Source organism: Seriola lalandi, unplaced genomic scaffold (assembly GCF_002814215.2).
Source record: "Seriola lalandi dorsalis isolate HSWRI2012SDOR001 ecotype SW California unplaced genomic scaffold, Sedor1 jcf7180002054343, whole genome shotgun sequence".
In the NCBI taxonomy this organism is placed as follows: Eukaryota; Metazoa; Chordata; class Actinopteri; order Carangiformes; family Carangidae; genus Seriola; species Seriola lalandi.
In genome coordinates, this window is record NW_019524896.1 from 459,936 (window position 1) to 478,562 (window position 18,627).

Below are 18,627 nucleotides of genomic sequence, written 5' to 3' on the forward strand. Positions count from 1 at the left end.
CAACCCCCCTTTTTTTTTTTTTTTTTTAAAAGTAATGGTTGTCCTGGTCTGCAGCAATAAAAGGCTGGTAACTTTTGCTTTGTTGTGCTTGTCCAATCAGGGACAGGCAGTGCTGTCAGCAACCAATGAAACTTCTTCCAGTTACCATCACCTTCTGAGCCATGCCGAAATTTAGGCAGATCCTGTGAGCATAGCTAGAAGGAGGATTGGACTAATGAAAGTAGAGCCGAGGCTGACAACATCTTAAAATGGCCACTGTATCTAGAATACAGCTCATGATTAATTGCCTCTGAATTTGAGGGATGGACCCAACGGCAGGATGTGACAAATGAAGGAATACTCTTCGGAGATAACCTGACGGCCAGGCTGGACCGGAGCCTCCTCTAGAAATTCAGCTATCTGCCAAAACTAATGGTGCATTTGAGTGGTCCTTGCCCAAGAGTGAAGAATGTTGATGTTTGGGGGCACCCAGGGGTTTAAGGGGCTGACCATGAATATACGGAAACAATGTCCCCAGTTTCCTCAGTCAACCTGGGGACCTTTGCTTTGCATATCATTCCTCCTCTCTCTGTCCTGTTATTTCTGTACTGTCTGCTCCTCCAATAACAATACAAAATGTTAAGCTGAGACAGGCTTCATTACATCCCAGTTTACGGGATGGGTTTTCATATAGCACTTCAGTTCATAATAGACACAGATAAATAAAGGTAGTAAATAGGGCACTATCAAACCATGTGACCGGCTTCACAGATGTCCAAGCTGTTGCTGCCTTTCTTCCACGATTTACGCCTTGCAGTAACAATTGGTTTAGTCTAAGTGGTACAGTGTATCTACCAATCACAGACGCACTTGAGTACAAACATATACATGAATACAAGAAGGTCATGTTCTCTTTCCAGACTTTATGACAAGTGTTGCCCGAATGATCTATTCAGCATTGCTAAAAAAAATCAATGGCATTCAGCAGGCAGGTTATTATAATCAGACCCCGATCTGGTTTAAGTGCCAGGTTGCTTTGTGAAGTGCACTTATTGATGACATAAAGACACAATGTAAAAACTTAGCAGTTCTATTCAGCGAAATATTACCTTTCAGGTTACATTCATCGTCCTGAATAATCATTTAACGCCTGCTCGTTAACAGCCTATGATTTACGCCCATCACAGCCGAGTTAAGCCAAAGAGTTCATCCCATACAAGCACAAACTCTTATTAATGACTATTGATTAGTTTAATCCATGCCATGCAATTAGAAGTGCATTAATCAATGGCTGATTTTCTATAGTGAGCTACATCAAAATATTTACCAGTTATATTTCTGTCTTTACTGCTGCTGCAGAACTATTGACTGATAATATCTTGAGATACAGAATATTTGAAGACATCTCATAGATCATGAGACGAGTAAGTTTTGTGATATTCCTGTCTTCAGGACTTTTATAACAGAAGCGACTGTATCAGGTGGATTTTATTCTCTCACTCTAACTGCCATCACCCTGTAGGAACAAGCAGTTTTAGAGGAAGCGGTGAGCAAAATTGGAACGGACGGAAACAGCAAACTGTTGAGGATATTACACTACAAACATTGTTCTCTACTAGCAACCATCTACTGACTAAATGCATTCAGCTACAGTGAAAAAAAGCTACACTTTACTTCTACTAAGAGCTGGGTGTCTACAAAAATCAAGAAAGAACCCTACAGGGAAAACAGCATCACGAAACAACGAAAGCATCTACAAGTAATTAGAAAAAGTAAATTTTTTTTGGTGCAGATTTTATAGCCAGCAGTGTCAAGTAACGGCTACTAAATGGAATTATGACTGCAACAGGAAGCTAACAAAAAACCATAATAAAACCATCACATAATAATAAATATGCTGCAGCTGAGCCATAAATTACACAACATGAAATCCAGGTGATGGTTCACTCACTGGTTGCATGCTGGGATGCCTTGAAAAGACTCATGTGATGCAATAATCGAAATAAATTCACAAAAGTAGTCATTTCTAATTTTCACGTGTGTGTGTGTGTGACAATGAGTGAAGTTAGCTTGTTATATTGTGTCAGTTCTTTCTAGAGGCAGTGGTTCTTATTTTGTGTAGGCCAAGAGGAGTCTGTATGTTTCCTTCCAGTCAAACACTAACAGCAGGGGCTTCGTGTATTAATGTGTTTTCTGGATTTATAATTAAGAAAAAATGTTTGTTATCATTTCCCATAGTTGGATGCTTAAAAAAAAAAATTTGCTGTTACTAGTGTTTAAAGAGACGAAACTGAATCATGATCCTGCACCTGAAATAAGCAAACCACAAACAGAATCTCATCCTCCAGTGTGTTTGAGGCTGGACACAGAAATCTCAGAGAGGGATATCTGAAAGCCTGGGCAAATAAAACCAAGACTATCTTGAGTCAAGAGCATCACCTGACCCCGTAAGACCATTTTATAAATGAGGCCCCAGGTGTTTTGACTCTGCTTCTGAGTGAAGCGGTCAGCTGCTGTAGTGTGTGGGTGAAGTAGAAACACGCAGACTCCTTGGTCATGACAGCAGGCTACACCATTCAAAACCACTCTGTTAAGATTTAGTAAAGCTCGGTGAGTTAGAGCCGTGCCCGGCCCACAGCAGAGCAGACAGTGTTTTCCATGTGAAGTTGCACAGCTGCTGGCCTACCAACAAACCGATGCAGGAATTTGTTTCCTCCCTGAATCAAGCAGAGTCCGAGAACTAACCAGACCATGCAGCAGGAAATAAACAGCGTGCTATGTGGCCAGAAAAGTGGAACATCTACTTTGAGATATGCGACTGTCTCTGCATCTCAAGATGGAATTCATCGACAAAAATAAACAGGGACAAGTAAATAGGGCAAATCTAAATGTGTACTGGAACTAAATGGATTTAATGTACTGTACTACGTGTCTAATGGTCTACATATTTGCACAACTAAATGTAGTGCACGTTAAATGCGGGCTTAATGACAACACTTCTGCTCTGCAATAAAAAGGGTGGTCTACTGTGGAAGGTCGAGCTACTACAACTAGAGTCAGGCTACAATATCTAGTAGCCATACCTCGTATTTGTCTGGTCGCGTCCAAGAAGCCTAGAACGGACAAACACAGGGGAAGCAAAGACAAACAGCAACACAGGGCAGCACAGTAAGCTTTTGTAAAGGACCCACACAGAGTGACTGCAGACCGGAGTTACCTGCAGGAGATGTGCAATTGATTTTATTGTTTGAAGGACCACACCGGTGAATTTGAAAGATTCAGCCCATTAGCTACAAAAACATATTCACTACATTGCTGCTAATCATTTCCTGGAAATATCAGAGTGCATTTTTCTGCCTTCCAGGTACCTCCATTTTCAGATGCCAGGGAAACTTGCAGTGCCTTTGAAATTATTGCCAAATGAGTCGGGTAATCCATCATGGTGAATTATGATATATTGTCAATGCTAAAATAACCGACCATGCAACAGTAATGTAACTTTGATTTAAAACGAATGCAGATATAAAGGTGCTTTCACACAGTGATCCGCCGCCACGGCCGCCGCCGCCTTTCTTTGTTCATTATAAACATGGTGGCATAAGAGGTCAGGAGCAGGGGCAGCAGAGAGGAGGGGGAGGGTGGCTGCCGCTCCTATCTGAGTTCTTGATGGTTCAACTTTTTCCAGCTCGCCACCCTGCGGCTCCGGAGCTGGATCTACAGTACCTGAGTTATCTGACCTTCATCGCCGGAGAACAGACGTATTGATGAAAAGAAAACTGTACAGGTGCAACATGTGTATGAGACATTAAACAATGTTTGTCATTCTTGCTGGAAAAAAAAATTGCTATGTTATCTGTGCCATACTGCTAACCATTTCTCCCATTTTAAAAAGGTACAACCCACTGAGTTCAGCTGTATGATGAGATTATACCAGGTGGATAGCGGATAGCAGCAGACTGCTGTGTGCAGGCTGGTAGGATTGGATGTGGCCAGGAGCCACTGCCACAGCATTACGCCTCGATGCTGCCAGTTCAGAAAAGAGAACGCCGATGCTGCCAGGCAGCGACAGCGGTGGCAACTGCTACTTTGGGAAAGCACCTCAATGCTTACCGTCATGGATTATCCAACTCACTTGTCAAGTCTGTGTAATGCCTGAAAGTTAGGATAGCACATGTGAACATTTCACAACAGCGTAACATGCTTTGGAAAGTGCAGCAGTGAAAAATACATGGTTCATAGTTAAGGGGCTGAAAACGTAGATCTTTACACAATGAGCAGAAACACTGATGAAGACTGATATGATTTTTCTACCACCTTGTATTTGTAAAATATTGAAAACAAACAAAACTAAACATCTGACATTGTTAAGTTCGAGGTTTTATAATAAGGTGAAACAGACTGTTAAACCGAGGTCAGGATTTCTGACTTGGCAGTTCAACCGTGGTAAGGGAATTTACAGAGCTGCACAAAATGCCAAACTGGAGCATTTTCTCCTGAAGCAGCACGAAGGCCTCTCACTCACTTATTAATTAATGTACTGTAATAAGAGAGAATTTGGAGGCACACTAAGGAAAAAAAAGGGCACGGAAACTAATTACGAGTGAGGCATTACTGCTATCTGGGGACTGTTTTTCTAATCAGTGCCCTTCTCATCTTGGCATTCTATGTTTTGATTAACTCGTTCATTTATGTACAGAACAGTGGCGCGCACCACTTCTTCTTTTGTTAATAACAAGTACATTCAGATAATTGTAATCTTATAGTGTAAAAAGAAAAAGTGGAAACACTGAAATCCGCTCTGAGGAGATGATACAACGATACCATCCACTTTTCTTTTTACAAGACGTGCACTTTCAAAAGAGGCAGCAGCCGCCAGTAAAATGGCCGCTCTGTCATTGTACATCATTATGATTATGTCAGCGCTCTTTGCTCTTGTAGTCTGTAGCTGGTAAGATGTAAGAGCATAGCGTGAACAGAGGACGGAGCATGGCAAACACACAGAATGGACCAATGATGAATGACGATCCGATGAAAATTAGTAACAGCCATTGCCAAATGATCGGCGGTATTTTCTGATTACAGCAGCATTAAATCAAAATTGACCTGACAGCGGCGGACAGGGAGGAGAGGGATGATGACAGCCCCGCGAACAGAAGAAGATACTTGGTGACAACTGTGAGTTGCACCGGGCAATATTCAGATTCTGTAATTTGCAATGCAGCCATGAATACACCGTGCCATGTGGATGCTTCCACTAACTGACAGTGATAAATGGCACAGTTAATAGGAGAAACGAGGGACACCTTAACTGATTCAAATGTATAATTCTCCTCTGAGAATCCTCCGGCAGAACCGTGGAGGAGTCGAACACTCAGTTTGTATCAGATGGATGATCTTATTATTCGTTGAGCCTCCTCAATTGTTGAAAAATAAAAAGGTGTGTCCTGTTTGGCCCTCAAGTGAAAAGAGAATGTTTAACCAGAGTATGAATCTGGTGTAGCAGACATATACCATGAGCCGCTACTGCCAGTCTCTATAACTCTGTGAAATGTTTACCACGGCAACGCCATTATGTTTCCTTTTTCCTGGCATGAAACTGGCGGTGGAGACATTCCACCGGGAGAAACACTTCTTGCATGCGTTTCTACTTTTGGCACAACACCCGGCTTCACAAGGCTGCTTTAGGCCGTGCTGCACAGTCAGGTAAAAGTAATTCCCCCCGCAGGCTGGAAATTCCTGATTTCATCCATCCGTGCTCAGAGGTTTTGTGTATAGTCCAAGTTTTTTTTTTTTTTTTTGCACAGTCACTAAAATAATTCAGTTATTAATTCAGCTTGAAATGTTTTTTCTGTTTCACATATTTGACTGTTCATTGTAAACAATCTGAGTAGTTTGAGGACTTGCCATGCTATGGCGTATACTGCCAAAAATGTTGGCGGCCCATATCTGACCCCATAATAATACGGAGGCCAAATAATATGTTCTATATGACAACAATTTAAAATTCAGGACTGAACTGAAGCGACTGAACAATTGTGTCCAGTGGCAACATCATCAAAGTCGTGTATCACAGTGATAGGCTTTAATATGAGGAATCCTTTGTCTATGATTGCCCACTTGAAATACCAACAAGTGGGCAAGTGGCCCATAGGTTGGGAACCACTGTTCGAGTTAATAAATAATAATAACAACAACAACCACTGCTACTCTTTGCACTATGTGAAATATTGAAATATTGATACAGATGCAGCATAGAGTTTGAATCTCATATCCCTCTCACTTTCACCTCATCTTCCCAGTTTCCCTGGCAACCTATCAAGTGATGACACAAATTTCAATGAAATCGTCTCTTAATCAAGTAGAGGAACATGTGATATCTTCACTACAAATGCATTATGGGTTATAATTTCAAATTGGAAAGGCTATAACTATTAGACTGCCAGTGCAGCTTTTTTTATATGGATGGATGATTCATCTTGTTACTTATTGGCCTTGACTAAAGGATAAATCAGCAAAACGACAGGGCCAAGCTCTTTAAACAAAGACTTAACATGTTGGTTTTGGTCTTTTCATGGGATTTACTGACAATAAGAAATACACATAATAATGCCAGCCTTATTAACCCCTATTATTATGGAGAATTCAGATTTCCAATCCAACTAGCAAGAGTTCACTGTGATATATTCAATGTTAAAATGGTCTTACATGACATCTTTACAAAGTGGTTTGTTACACTGCACGAGCTGAATACAGCTGGACACAGCTGTGAAGCAAAGTAGGCCAGTATGGCCTGAATATTGTGTAACTGAGTCCCTTGGTGTCCTGTGGGACCCGGCAGGACAGGTGCTTTCACTGCATTTACTGCATGCGTCTCCAAGAATAGTACACCTATTGTTACATGCATGCATCATTTATAACACTGCATAACAACAGTGTTTGATAACGGCTTTTTATACTGACAACTTTGTAATGAGACAGCGCACAAGAAAACAAGAGCCAGAGAGAGGCAGAGCATAAAACTGAAACTAGGAGTCAAAACTTTGTTTTCTCTGTACTTCGTAGTACTTAGTACGTTAGCTAGAGGCCTTGCAGATATTTCATGTGCTGTTCAATGCTGAGAAGTGATAACAGGCTGGTTTACCTCACGTACAACGGCTTACTTGATTAAAAAATGAATATATTGGGCATTTCAGAGAGTGATTAAAAATGCAGCACTGACTCAGCCACATTGAAAGTCATTATAGCCAAAATCGCGTAGTGTATAAAGTTATGTTATTATTTTATAGCTTTAATTGCCAAATCATATCATGTCCTTGTGGCCCAGAAGCAAATCCTCCAAGGTCCAGGACCAGTCCAGGACTCAGGCAAGGGGGGAACTCACAGTACCTAACTTCCATTATGATCAGAAATAATATCAAGATGTATTATTACTTCTAATGCCAGCTGAAGCGCAAAGAAACGTATGAAATGTTCTTCCTGAATCCACAAACCTGCTAGAGGCAGCAAGGTAATTATCTTAATACTGTTTACTGCATTCACAGCTGAAAATTACCTCTCTGAAGTGACTAATCCATCTACTGCTCACATGATGCATGTTGTCAGAATAGACCGTTAAGATGGATTTCTCAAAATTATACCATTTTAATGAGCTGATAAGAGCACAACAATAGACTCGGGATGAGATCCTCTCGTCAGGCTGGCAACTGCCAACATGCTGAGACCACTGTAACGGAGAAAATGCACAGGATGGTATTCATGGCTCGCACATCTTGAGGAGCCTTTTACCATGTTCTATAGCCAACGCTTTAATCCAGTGTTATCTCCTGCGCTCCTGAAGGACATGAGGAATAAAATGAGCATATACACTTACGCATGACAAAGATGTATAACCCCTTGCTTGGCTTTATGCGCAAAGACTTCACTCTTCTCACTCTTTTGTCGTGTTCACAGAGAGAAAAAGTGCCCACTCATTTTGGAGAGTGGATTATCACAGCATTCTGCCCGAGTAGCATAACTGAACTCAAAACAATCTGATTTTGAGATAGAGGGTGACTCAGGCCTTCTGGCTTGTAACACAGCAATAATTAAACTAGCTTCGCTGAAATCATTTCCACAACTCATTTTCAACCAATTTTCTGTGAATTTTGGGCCCTTTTCATAGTCATTTCAATATAATTTTCCATTTTAAATACTAATGATTAATAGGGAGCAAAGTAGAGTGTTACATCTACTCTTAACAACGTTTGGGAGGAGTATCACGGCATGGTACTGCCTGGAAATTGGTTTTATGCCAATCTGCACCCTCTCGCCTCCAGCAATGGTGATGGAAAAGTACAAAATCATTAATGCAATTCCAACAGTAGTGAATAAGGCTATCAAAAGTTTAAAGAGATGGTAGAATCCAAGCTTGACTGTACAAAGAACACATTCAGGTGGCAATGCAATTTGGTAAGAGGTTTGGTGTGAGAAGCGCAGTGAGCAGTTTGAAGTGATTGGCTGTTAATGATCTGAGATGAGAAGGGCCGGGAACAAAGTTAACTGAAATCATTTCCAGACTGAATGAGAAAATGCAGTGATTAAATAGTTCAAACATATTAATGTCAATATCAGTGGATGTGTTAGCTCGGTGATGGATTAGAGTCATACTGCGGTTCTCTGAAATAAATGACAATTTAGCAGAGGTTTGTCAATAACGGCAACTCCTCGCGGAGTCCACCCACGTACAGTTGTTTACCGGGGTCTGCAAAGTCGGCTCCGTATTGCCAAAAATAGCGCAGGTCATTATGGGCAGCTGGCTCACATAATCTTGGAGGATATATGAGTTTTTTCAAGCTTTTGGCAAACTGAAGCCTTTAGGATTAAATTAAAAATGTTAGATGTTACTTATTTGGGAATAATGTGTGTGTACATAAATATGGATGAATGCTTTGCATTTTGCTGCTAATAAAGTGAAGACATTCACCATAGAAAAGTTAATAGAAACATAAACTGAACAACATAAAATATTTGAAATTTCTTGCACAAATTATATAATTATAAGTTTTTCTTTTCCTAAGTGAGCTAGTACTAAAGGGCGCTTTGACCTTCCTCTCTTGAGTGCCTGCACTCCCAAAGATACTTGTCTGCTTGAAGGACTTCTGTTGTTATTTAATGATGTCGAGAGTGGAATTCAGTACTAGCCAAGACTCAGCAGAGCATCGAGTAGTGTTTCTTCATGGCATAATGGCTTTTACATGAGGACATGAAGATTCATCTGTTTGGCAAATACCCTTGTGTATGTTTGATTAAGTGGAAAGTGCCTTTGTCCAAATTAGGAAAAAAAGAAAAGAAACAAAAACAAAAAGTCAGTACCTGCTCTCCTTCAGTGAACACCTTGTCGTCAAAGCTCCAGGAGATGGTGGGTGTGGGGTCGCCCGAGGCCTCACAGGTCAGGGTGACTTGATCGTCAAACTCGGAGGCAGTCTGGTTATTCAGGTAGGTAATCTTGGGTTGCACTAGGAAAAAGACCCCAAAGCATTACTGACACATGACTCCCTACACACGTGTATACCTATCAGCACACACACACACAAAAGCTTTTCCTTGTTGAAGCTCACTGCTAGCATGCTACTTGCTATCAGTGTCTTTTGTTACATCACTGCCCTTTGTTTCTTGCTACTTGGTGGCAACGGAGCAATATGACCATACAAACTTTAATAACAATTACCGTGATTACACCTCCAGACCTGGTGCAACGTTAGCACATAGTTGCTAACTTTGTCTGTCTGTTGTCTGTCAGGTGGTAGTGTGGAGTTTGTGGGCTGTAAAATCAAAACAATCAGCTAAAAGAGGCTAAAAGAGCTCGGCAGAGCTGCTGCAGAGTCAGCTGAACATTCTCTGTGGTTTTCATCAGCGTGAGTGACACCTTTCATGTTGTCATTTGACCCAAAAACACTGATTAGTGCGTGTTTAAATAGCTGTTACCATAGTAAAATATACATACAGGCTTCATTAGAGTTGTGGTTTCATACCCCATTGATATATAATAGAGCTGCGAGCACATTATTATGTAAGGCTGGTGCAAATTTCCTCGTGAGGAGAGACTCTAGTGTGATATCTTTGAATGTCCTAAGGGTTGGCTTAATTAGTTTTCAATAGGACATGCTTTTCTTTAAACTGTATGCTTCACGCTGTGTAACCCTGCACACAGACACTGGAATAGCTGTAGAGGAGTGTACAGCAAATGTCAATAACTACAAAAGAAAAGGCCAGAGAGGAAGAAAAAGAGCCACAGCGTTCTTCACGCCATCGCAAGCGAATGCAGTTATTCTCTTACCGAACACGTTCAGGCTGACTTCCTCGGCTTTCTCTCCCGCCTTGTTCTTGGCGATGCAAGTGTAATCTCCTTCATCCACTTTCTTGACATCTTTTATTACTAATTCTGAACCATCCTCGTTCAGGCTGTACTTATCGCCCGATTCAAGGACAATGTTGTTACTGTAGCAGAGGGAGAAAAAGAAGAAAAAGAAGAAAAAGACATGGTGGAGTTCACATCACAAGCGTTCGCCTACTTGAGCGGCCTGCAGATACATTTCTTTACTCACTGACAACGATCTGCTCGGAGTTTCACCTGAGGCCGAGAGCAGTGGGCACACACACAAAAAAAAAGGGCCGGGAGACCACAAAGCTGTCCTGTACTGTGTGCCTCTGAGAACACCTCCAATATTTCCACAGCTTTTGTTTGCCTCAGCTCTCCTTTCGCCCTTACATCTGTATTTTTAAGGAGGCCACGCACCAGTTTGATGATGATGCATGTTTTGTTTTTTTCCCCACTTTTTAACACCCTTTTACTCTCGAGAACCAGAACTTTGCCGGAGGTTAGAATCCTGTTTGTGGAGAATTAACTGTATGCCTGAGTAGCAGCCTTCCCGAAGCATTTTGCAGGCAGACAGTGAATGACAGCCTTGTCAGCAGCCCTAGGAAACCAGAACAAATAGAGCTTTACCCCTCTGCTTTTCCACTGCCTCACCCATCTGTCCTCTCAACAACCTCACTGTCTGTCTTAACTATCTTCTGGACAGGAACTGCCTCTCCCTCCGCCTCAACATCCACCATCGCACGCAAGTTTTGTTGCACGGAAGACAGCTGTGAGCGGGGCGTTCAATAGTCTTATTCAATCACATCTCTACAAAAAAAAAAAAAAGCCTTATTTAATGATTCCTCTGCACTCCAGTGGTGCTGCAGCGTGACAGTGGTGAGTGATGTATCATCAAGATTAAAGTACACTGAACAAACAGCTGTTTGGAGAGAAATAAATGTTGGTTATTGGTGCATCACCAATTCACCCTGGATAAAGTGACGGATGCTCTATCAGCTAATGGCGTCTCCTACTTTCGGTGCGGAGCATTTTGGTCCTCACTCCTTCTGCTTCTGTTTTGAAGTTAGTTCCAGGAAGGTAAAATATCAACATTTTTTTTAACTTTAGATTCTAACAGATCTTTCATCCAGACACCTATCCCCATCCCTTTTTTTTTTTTTTTTAGCAATGTAGAAAATGCAGCAGGCTTCTCATTTTTAACCTTTGCTGACTCTTGTTTTTGCGCCAGACTACATCACCTTCAGCTAATTCACTTTGAGTGTTTGCACTCTGCCAAACACCATTTGTTAGAGGAAGAAGCACCACTCTAAAACACCATGGAATGATTAGGAGTGGATTATTTTGGAGTTCAGCGACACCCTCAGTAATGTGTAAATATCCAAAGAAACACCATTATCCAACTAGAATTCACTCAGCTCTGTAAACAGAGACGCTGCTGCAGCTACACATCCAAATGCTTTTAACCCAAAGTAACCAAATAAACTCAAATATGTTATTTTGCTTATTTTTCATCTCCACTGCCATTTTTTCTTTAATATATATTGTTTTTTTTTCCCTTTTGTAATGGAAGAGCGGATTTCTATTCTACTTGTTGAGCTATATTCAACCATCTCGCACTTCCAGCTCACAGTTTTTAATGTATAAACATTCAGTAACAACTAAGCTCTACGTAAAGGACTCACGTTAACTTGACAAATAAATCTTTTCATAGCCAGGCCAAGTTTGAATTTACAAGACGCTGGTGCAACCACTACAGCTCATTAACCGCACTAACAAGACGAAAATGGTATGCAATTTAAACAGCATGTGCAGAGTGGAAACCCTCCTAATAATGCTCATCAAAGCCCCTTTTTGCCCCTTGTTATAGTCATGCAAATTTAAATACGTGTAAATCTCATCGTTTCTCTCACACTACAATTTGTAGGCAAGGCAACACAAATTCATAGTCATGCCCTCTGTGTTTTTTAACACTAGCTCCCTGAGATGTATGTTGTGCATATGCAATTCTTTAACAGGGAGCGGTAATCACTTTCAACAAACAGTTTGGCCAGTCTGGCTGCGAGCAGGAGGGTTTACATCGTTTCACCTCAGACTTGATGAGAAGGCTCAATTTATAAACAGGCATGAAAGCGGCCAGCCCTGGCGGATAACAGCTAAACCTGAAACAATTTGCACTTCTAGATGGTGTTGAGGTGCCCCTCTGTTTGGAGCACAACTTGATTTGTGTATATTAAAAAAAAAAAAGAAAAGAAAAGAAAAGAAAACTGTATATTTTTAGTTCAGGGAAGCAAGTGATGAAGCCAGCCACTGTGGTTAGTGGTAGGTTTTTATAAGAAGTCTTCCAGCACAAAATAGCATTTTTTCTACCCAAACAACATGACTCAGATTTAATATAAAACCACAAGTCAATTCAAAACTTTGTTCCTTCCAGTTGATTTGCAGGACACTCAGACTTACAATAGTTTTTTTTTTTTTATGTATGTGTGTGTGTTTATACTGAGGTGTTGCCTTGAAATACTGGGGCACACAGAGACTGAACTGAGAACAACCTCTTCACTAGATAAAATCAATATATATAATTAAAAAAAAAAGAAGAAGAGAAATGAGTATATCTATTCTTTGTGCGAACACTTCATTCCATCAGTCAGCGTCTGCACTGCAGGGAAAAATCTCACGGACGTCAGAGAATATGTGTCTCATTGTGTATTCAGTATGGTGGAGGTCACATGCGTGCAGTCCAACAGTTACATAATGGACCGCTTCCATGACTGCACATCTTCGCACATCAGTGTGTGCTCACTGCATTCGCTGTCATGTCCTAAGTGTGTCAGCACATTGTCGTTGTGTCCTGCAGCTGGAGACAGAGGGCAGCAACAACCCAGCAACGCCCCCGAAAACTGTCCACCTGGTCACAACAAAGCCCTCTGGTTCAGCCATACATACAAACTCAGGCTGTACGCTACATCCTGTTACTGAAGGGGCAAAGCCTCACCCTTACAGAGGTGTCACTGATGGTAAATAAACCCTTTCCTGCAAAAGATTTTTTTTTAAAAAAGCGAGCAGGATTGTTTATAAATTCCTGAACTGAACTGTAAATGTGAACTGTGAGTTCCTTGAATATTCTAACTTCTTAAGAAAGAAGCTTCAGGGAGACCAGTGATATCACATCACTCCTGCAAAGGTCAGCTATACTATTACAATTGTAACAGTACTGGTACATATGGGACCAAGTACAGTACTAGTACATGTGGTGTTGAGCTCTAGTGTCTAGTGCATTAATCATTTTGTCTTGCATCATCACCATCATTATCCGGCTGCCTTTACCTGCCTGGCTGATTAACTCAGGGGAAGAAAATGTTGTCCTGTTAAGATCAGTTGTACTGCACTGACGAAAGCTCTCAGTAGTTGCGGCTACTTTGTCTTTGAAGTTCTGGGTGCGGTGACATGGGAAGGTTAACTCAGCACCAGGTATATATCTTTTCTTTTTTTTTGTAATTCATTCTTCTTCACATCTTTGATTTACTTAGTGATGTTCCCCCTTTGAGGTTGAGAAAAAAAAAAAGAATAAGATGTTGAGAATAAAACGAAAGGCTTAATTTTTGTGACAGCTCAGATCTACTCCTGCTTCTGATCCAGGGTAGATCTGAGAGAAAAACCTGCTTATGATCCTACTTATCAAAACAGGCTGAGAACAGCAGCGGAGGACGTACTGTGCCCAGGTGACAGTGGGTTCAGGGAAGCCGTCCGCATCACAAGCCAACAAAGCAGAGCTACCAGTGTCTGCGGTGGCGTTGACCTCTGACTGCCTGGCACGGATGGTGGGAAGCACTGAAACAGAGATAGAAAAAAAAAAGAGGATGATACTAGATAAATATTAAGTAAACATAACAAGTGTCTAAAAAGTTATTTTGAAGAGACTGAATTTCATTTCTTTTTATTTTCCTCTGAGAGCTTCTTTGACACAATAAGAGGGGCTGAGAACGCCTCATGTCTTATATTACTGGTTATATTTATTCATATATTGTATCAAAACACTCAAACTGATCTGCAAACCAAAATCGGGTGAATATGATAGTTTACCAAGTCCACAACGATCAATATCCAAAACTCACATTTTGTACCAAAAACATCTGAAACTCACATCAATGTAAGTTTTTATGTAAAAAATCTAAGTCATAGTTCAGTCAAACCTGAAAAAAATTTAGCTGCGTTTGGAGCAGATTTACTGAGTGAAGTTGAGTTGCTTAAAGTTTGAACTTTGCGTCCACGGTTTGTACAGACCATAATCTCCTTTGGGTGAGCTACTGGTAGCCCGCGAGCCACCTGTTGGAGACCCCTGCTCTATTTAGATACGCAGATTTAAACCTGCAATGACTGTTTCTCCGGCCACTTGGTGGAAAGGGAAACAAGCAGACAGTTGCTTATTTACACATCCAGCATCTGCGGAGCAACATTATCATTCATTTGCAGTTGGGGTTGAGTTCACACCATGAATGTAAGTCAAATTTTCTCATTCCTTCAGCTCTGTCTTTGGTCTCTACTCTCATCTCCTGAGCCAAATATCTCATTCTTTAGCTGCTAATCGCCTCACTACGTTCTCCAGCTGCACACTCACTGTGTCTGACTGACACTGATGAGCAGGTGGTGTGCAGAGTTGGCCATGGAGAGTGAACCAAAACATTTAAGTTGTGGGCTTTTATCATCGTTAAGAGATGATGAAGTGTATGCAGATCTGACTGACTGTCGTGAGAGTGACGCTAAAGGAGTCAACAAAATCATTACGAACCCACGCTCTGCTGACCATGAATATCTACACCATATTCCACAATAATCTGGCATGTAGCTGTTTGGGTCTCTTGGTCTAGACCAAACAGTTGGACAGACGAGCTGAGCGTCGCTTCCACTGCACCCTCATGTGTTGAGCTCATTTTTAAACAACAGGACAGGCCAGGAGAGAAAAGTGACAGAAATATAGTGCTTACCATTAACAACGACCTTGATCATCCTGAAGTCAATTTCTCCCCTGGCCATGACACGGGCTTCACAGTTGTACATGCCCTCATCCGTCTTCTTGATGCCGCGGATTTGCAGGTGGCCATTATCCATGATCTTGAATCGCACTAAAACAGAAAAGGCAAACAGAGCACAATAACTTACCACATATGGTTTTCGAGATGATTAAGATCACACTGAAACAGCAAAAGAGGAGATGTAATTTTGTCAGTGTGGCCTGTATGGATTAAGAATATAAAGTATATTAGGTTCTGTGTTGTTATGTTCAGTGATTTATTTCCAAGTAAATTATGTTACTTTCCATAACAAGTTAACATTAGGAAGAAATGATTTAAAAAACCCTCCAAATAAAGGGGCAGGATTGTTTTCAATAGTTCAATATTATCTAAGAAATCTAAGATCTAAGAAGCCAAAAAGTGTGTAACTGAAGTGTGAAATTAAGTATGATTATTTGCTTTGATATAGAAAATCTGACTTTTCAAGAGTTGCAGTTTAAAAGTGAAACACTTAAAGTGCTCAGACAGGACACTGGAGCCAGGTTAAAAAGTCCCACTTATCCATGGCAATCAAGCATGTGGCTGGAGGAACACAGAGAGCCCTGCATGACCACACCAGACGTATTTCTGCTGTGTTTTACATGATCATAGAGCCGGACAAACTGCTGCAACTCCAATTAAAGCAGCCATAAACACACAGGGACAGAGTGAGCTGTCTTAACTGAAACCAGGTGTCGTTTCTCACACATTTCTGGGGAAAAGTTCTAGGGCCTTTATTAAAAACCAGGGCCTTGACCACATTTTATTTAAGAGGCTTAAGACAATGAACTGAGTCATCTTTGCTGTTTGTTCTCTACACGTCCCCAAATTGGACAACTGAGGCGCTTCTCAGAAATTTGTGATTTGCCAGAGTGTATACTTTAAATCTCACAGAATTAAAAAATTGTGGATAATTAGAGCGTACCTTTGAAGCGTAACTTTCACAGGCCATTTGAAGCCTTTGTTGAGGACAGTTCAGTGCTGCCAGTTCAATTTCCATGCTTGTGAGTGTGTATGAGATTTCAATTTCACTGCCTATTTAAAAGTGTGCAAACTAAAGAAAGCCTGTGTGCTATAAAATCACTTGCATGCATATAATTATGCACTGAGTGCTAGACAGGATGTGGGCTGGGGATAATGAACATTTCATTCCCATCACTTTTAAGATTTGTGCATTTTATTGTGCACACAATTGCACCTTAACTAGCTGTCTGCCAGTCGCAGAGAGTAAAGAAGTAGATTTACTGCATCTAAATACATTTTGAGGTAGTTGTACTTTCCTTGGGTATTTCAGATTTTTGCTACTTTTCCGTCAGCTTATAAAAATGACATACTGGTATATATTAAACTAACCAACATATAAAGTAGTTAAAACTAGCTTCATCTCCATTTAAGTGCTGCTTATACAGTGAGTTAAAGCATCAGTTATAAGGGCACATTCTGCTGAAAATGACACATTCAGATGCTAATACTTTGCTTTGGTAAAATGTACACGAACATTATGTTTTTATGCCTTTAAATAAAGAGAAAAATAAGTTCAATTCACAGAATTGCAAAGTGAAATATTCATCTAGTGTAAAAGTGAAATAGAAGATATTTGAGGTCAAACCTTTGAGGGGCTTAGTGTGGTATTTAAACAGAAAGATAATTTTATGAACCAGCTCTTAATCCATGCTCCACTGACACATATCACAATGGCAAAGCTCTGATGGGAGGTTTGACAATAAAACATGCAGTATATGGTTAAGAGTATATGGCCAGGTCAGCTGCTGCCCCCAGGAAAATTACATAAGCAGTTTTCAGTTTTCAGTGTCGGTTACAATTAGTGGTTTTTCCAGTGAAAAACACATTCCTTGACCAGCGTCCAAGAATAAAGGCTGTCTTAGCACAACACTGTGGTGACTGCAGGCTCTCCAGCGGTCACCAAGGGAGGGGTTACAGTAAGGTTAAAATAGGCCCAGTCCAAGTGTAAAACAAAAACCCAGTCTCTCGCCTCATCTCCACCTCAGCTCTCACACATCGGACTGTTATAGTTTCAGTTGAATTCTCTGAGGCAGAACTGCTCTGGGCCGCTGTCGTCAATGCTCTTCCAAAGAGCGTAGCTACCGGCCGCCTGAAGTTTGTAAGATGAAATCATTCACAAAGAAACCCCCAAAAAAACATGTAGATGAATATATTTACGACACCCATTTATGTCCTCCTCATCATCTTCTTGGCAGATGTGGCCCACGCTGAGAAGTTTGTAATTTGCTCCTTTCAGCAGATGTAGTCAGCTCCGTTTCACAGCAGTTACACTGGATTTCCAAGGTTTATCCAGAGTCACAACAGCAAACAAAATTCATCAAACATGTCCATAGAGACGTCTCTCATTCGACTGCTGCAGCACCACTCACTTCTACTGTGTTTATTTGTATGTTCAGGATGTTTGAAACCTTCATAGTTTCTCCACAACAGAGCTAAATACCTTAGTTCTGTGTCACGCTTCGGAGCTCCAAAGCGTGTTTACTGGCAAAGGAACAATTGTTTAGAACATAGGGATCAACAATGAAGGAAAAGAAAAAGGATTATGATGCAGAGAAGTTTCTATGAACCTTCTGATGTTTTTGTTTTGTTTTGTTTTTTTTCCCGCTGTGACAGTGACTCACCGTCAGAATCCATGATAACGGCTACAAATCGAAGCCGATTACAGCGTCTGTCCTCTGTAAAGGAGCAAACCTTTTTTTTTTTAACCCTTCACTTCCTTTCAAGCCGAAATGTGGTGAGGTGGTAAATGAGGTGGTATTTACCTACAACAGTACAGTTACAACAGTGGGCAAACATGGCAACCCTGTAATGAGGACAGATATACACCCAACTGTGAAACGGCCAGACAGCTAGACAACAAAACATAATTCATTATTGTTAATATTATTCTTCTTATTAAACTGGCTAGCCTTGTTCTTATTTGTTAGCAGTGTCACACACTGTAAATTAGACTGTTAGCTCTTCTCTTCCATCCTTTTCCTTCTTTTGATTATTTCAGCCTCCAGAGGGGTTCTCTCTCTCTCTCTCTCTCTCTCTCTCTCTCTCTCTCTCTCTCTCTCTCTATTTGGGGAAGTGAACATCCTCCTTCATGCATCATCTATGATTCATGGTTTTGTTCGGAGATGATGGGCAGGAGAAGGAGATGATAAAGAGTATGGCAAATTGGTTGGAAAGCATGACTTGGCAGACAACATTGGCAGGAAGGTGCAGGGGTGGGGG

The 18,627-nt window shown here is 41.0% G+C and overlaps 1 protein-coding gene across 7 annotated transcripts in view; it reads right to left on the bottom strand.

Moving 5' to 3' along the window:
• LOC111656087 (neural cell adhesion molecule 1-like) overlaps positions 1-18,627 on the bottom strand; it is a 241,098-nt gene that overhangs the window by 56,463 nt on the left and 166,008 nt on the right. For 4 of the 7 annotated variants that reach the window (XM_087174362.1, XM_087174364.1, XM_087174366.1 and 1 more), the window contains exons 5-8: positions 15,319-15,456; positions 14,047-14,164; positions 10,295-10,455; positions 9,331-9,473 (exon numbers count right to left, since the gene is read on the bottom strand). In XM_087174362.1, coding sequence (XP_087030488.1) covers positions 9,331-9,473; positions 10,295-10,455; positions 14,047-14,164; positions 15,319-15,456 — 560 coding nt within the window. Of the gene's footprint in view, positions 1-3,062; positions 3,093-9,330; positions 9,474-10,294; positions 10,456-14,046; positions 14,165-15,318; positions 15,457-18,627 lie in introns of all 7 variants that reach the window. The other 3 variants (XM_087174363.1, XM_087174361.1, XM_087174365.1) reach the window with 1 other exon arrangement.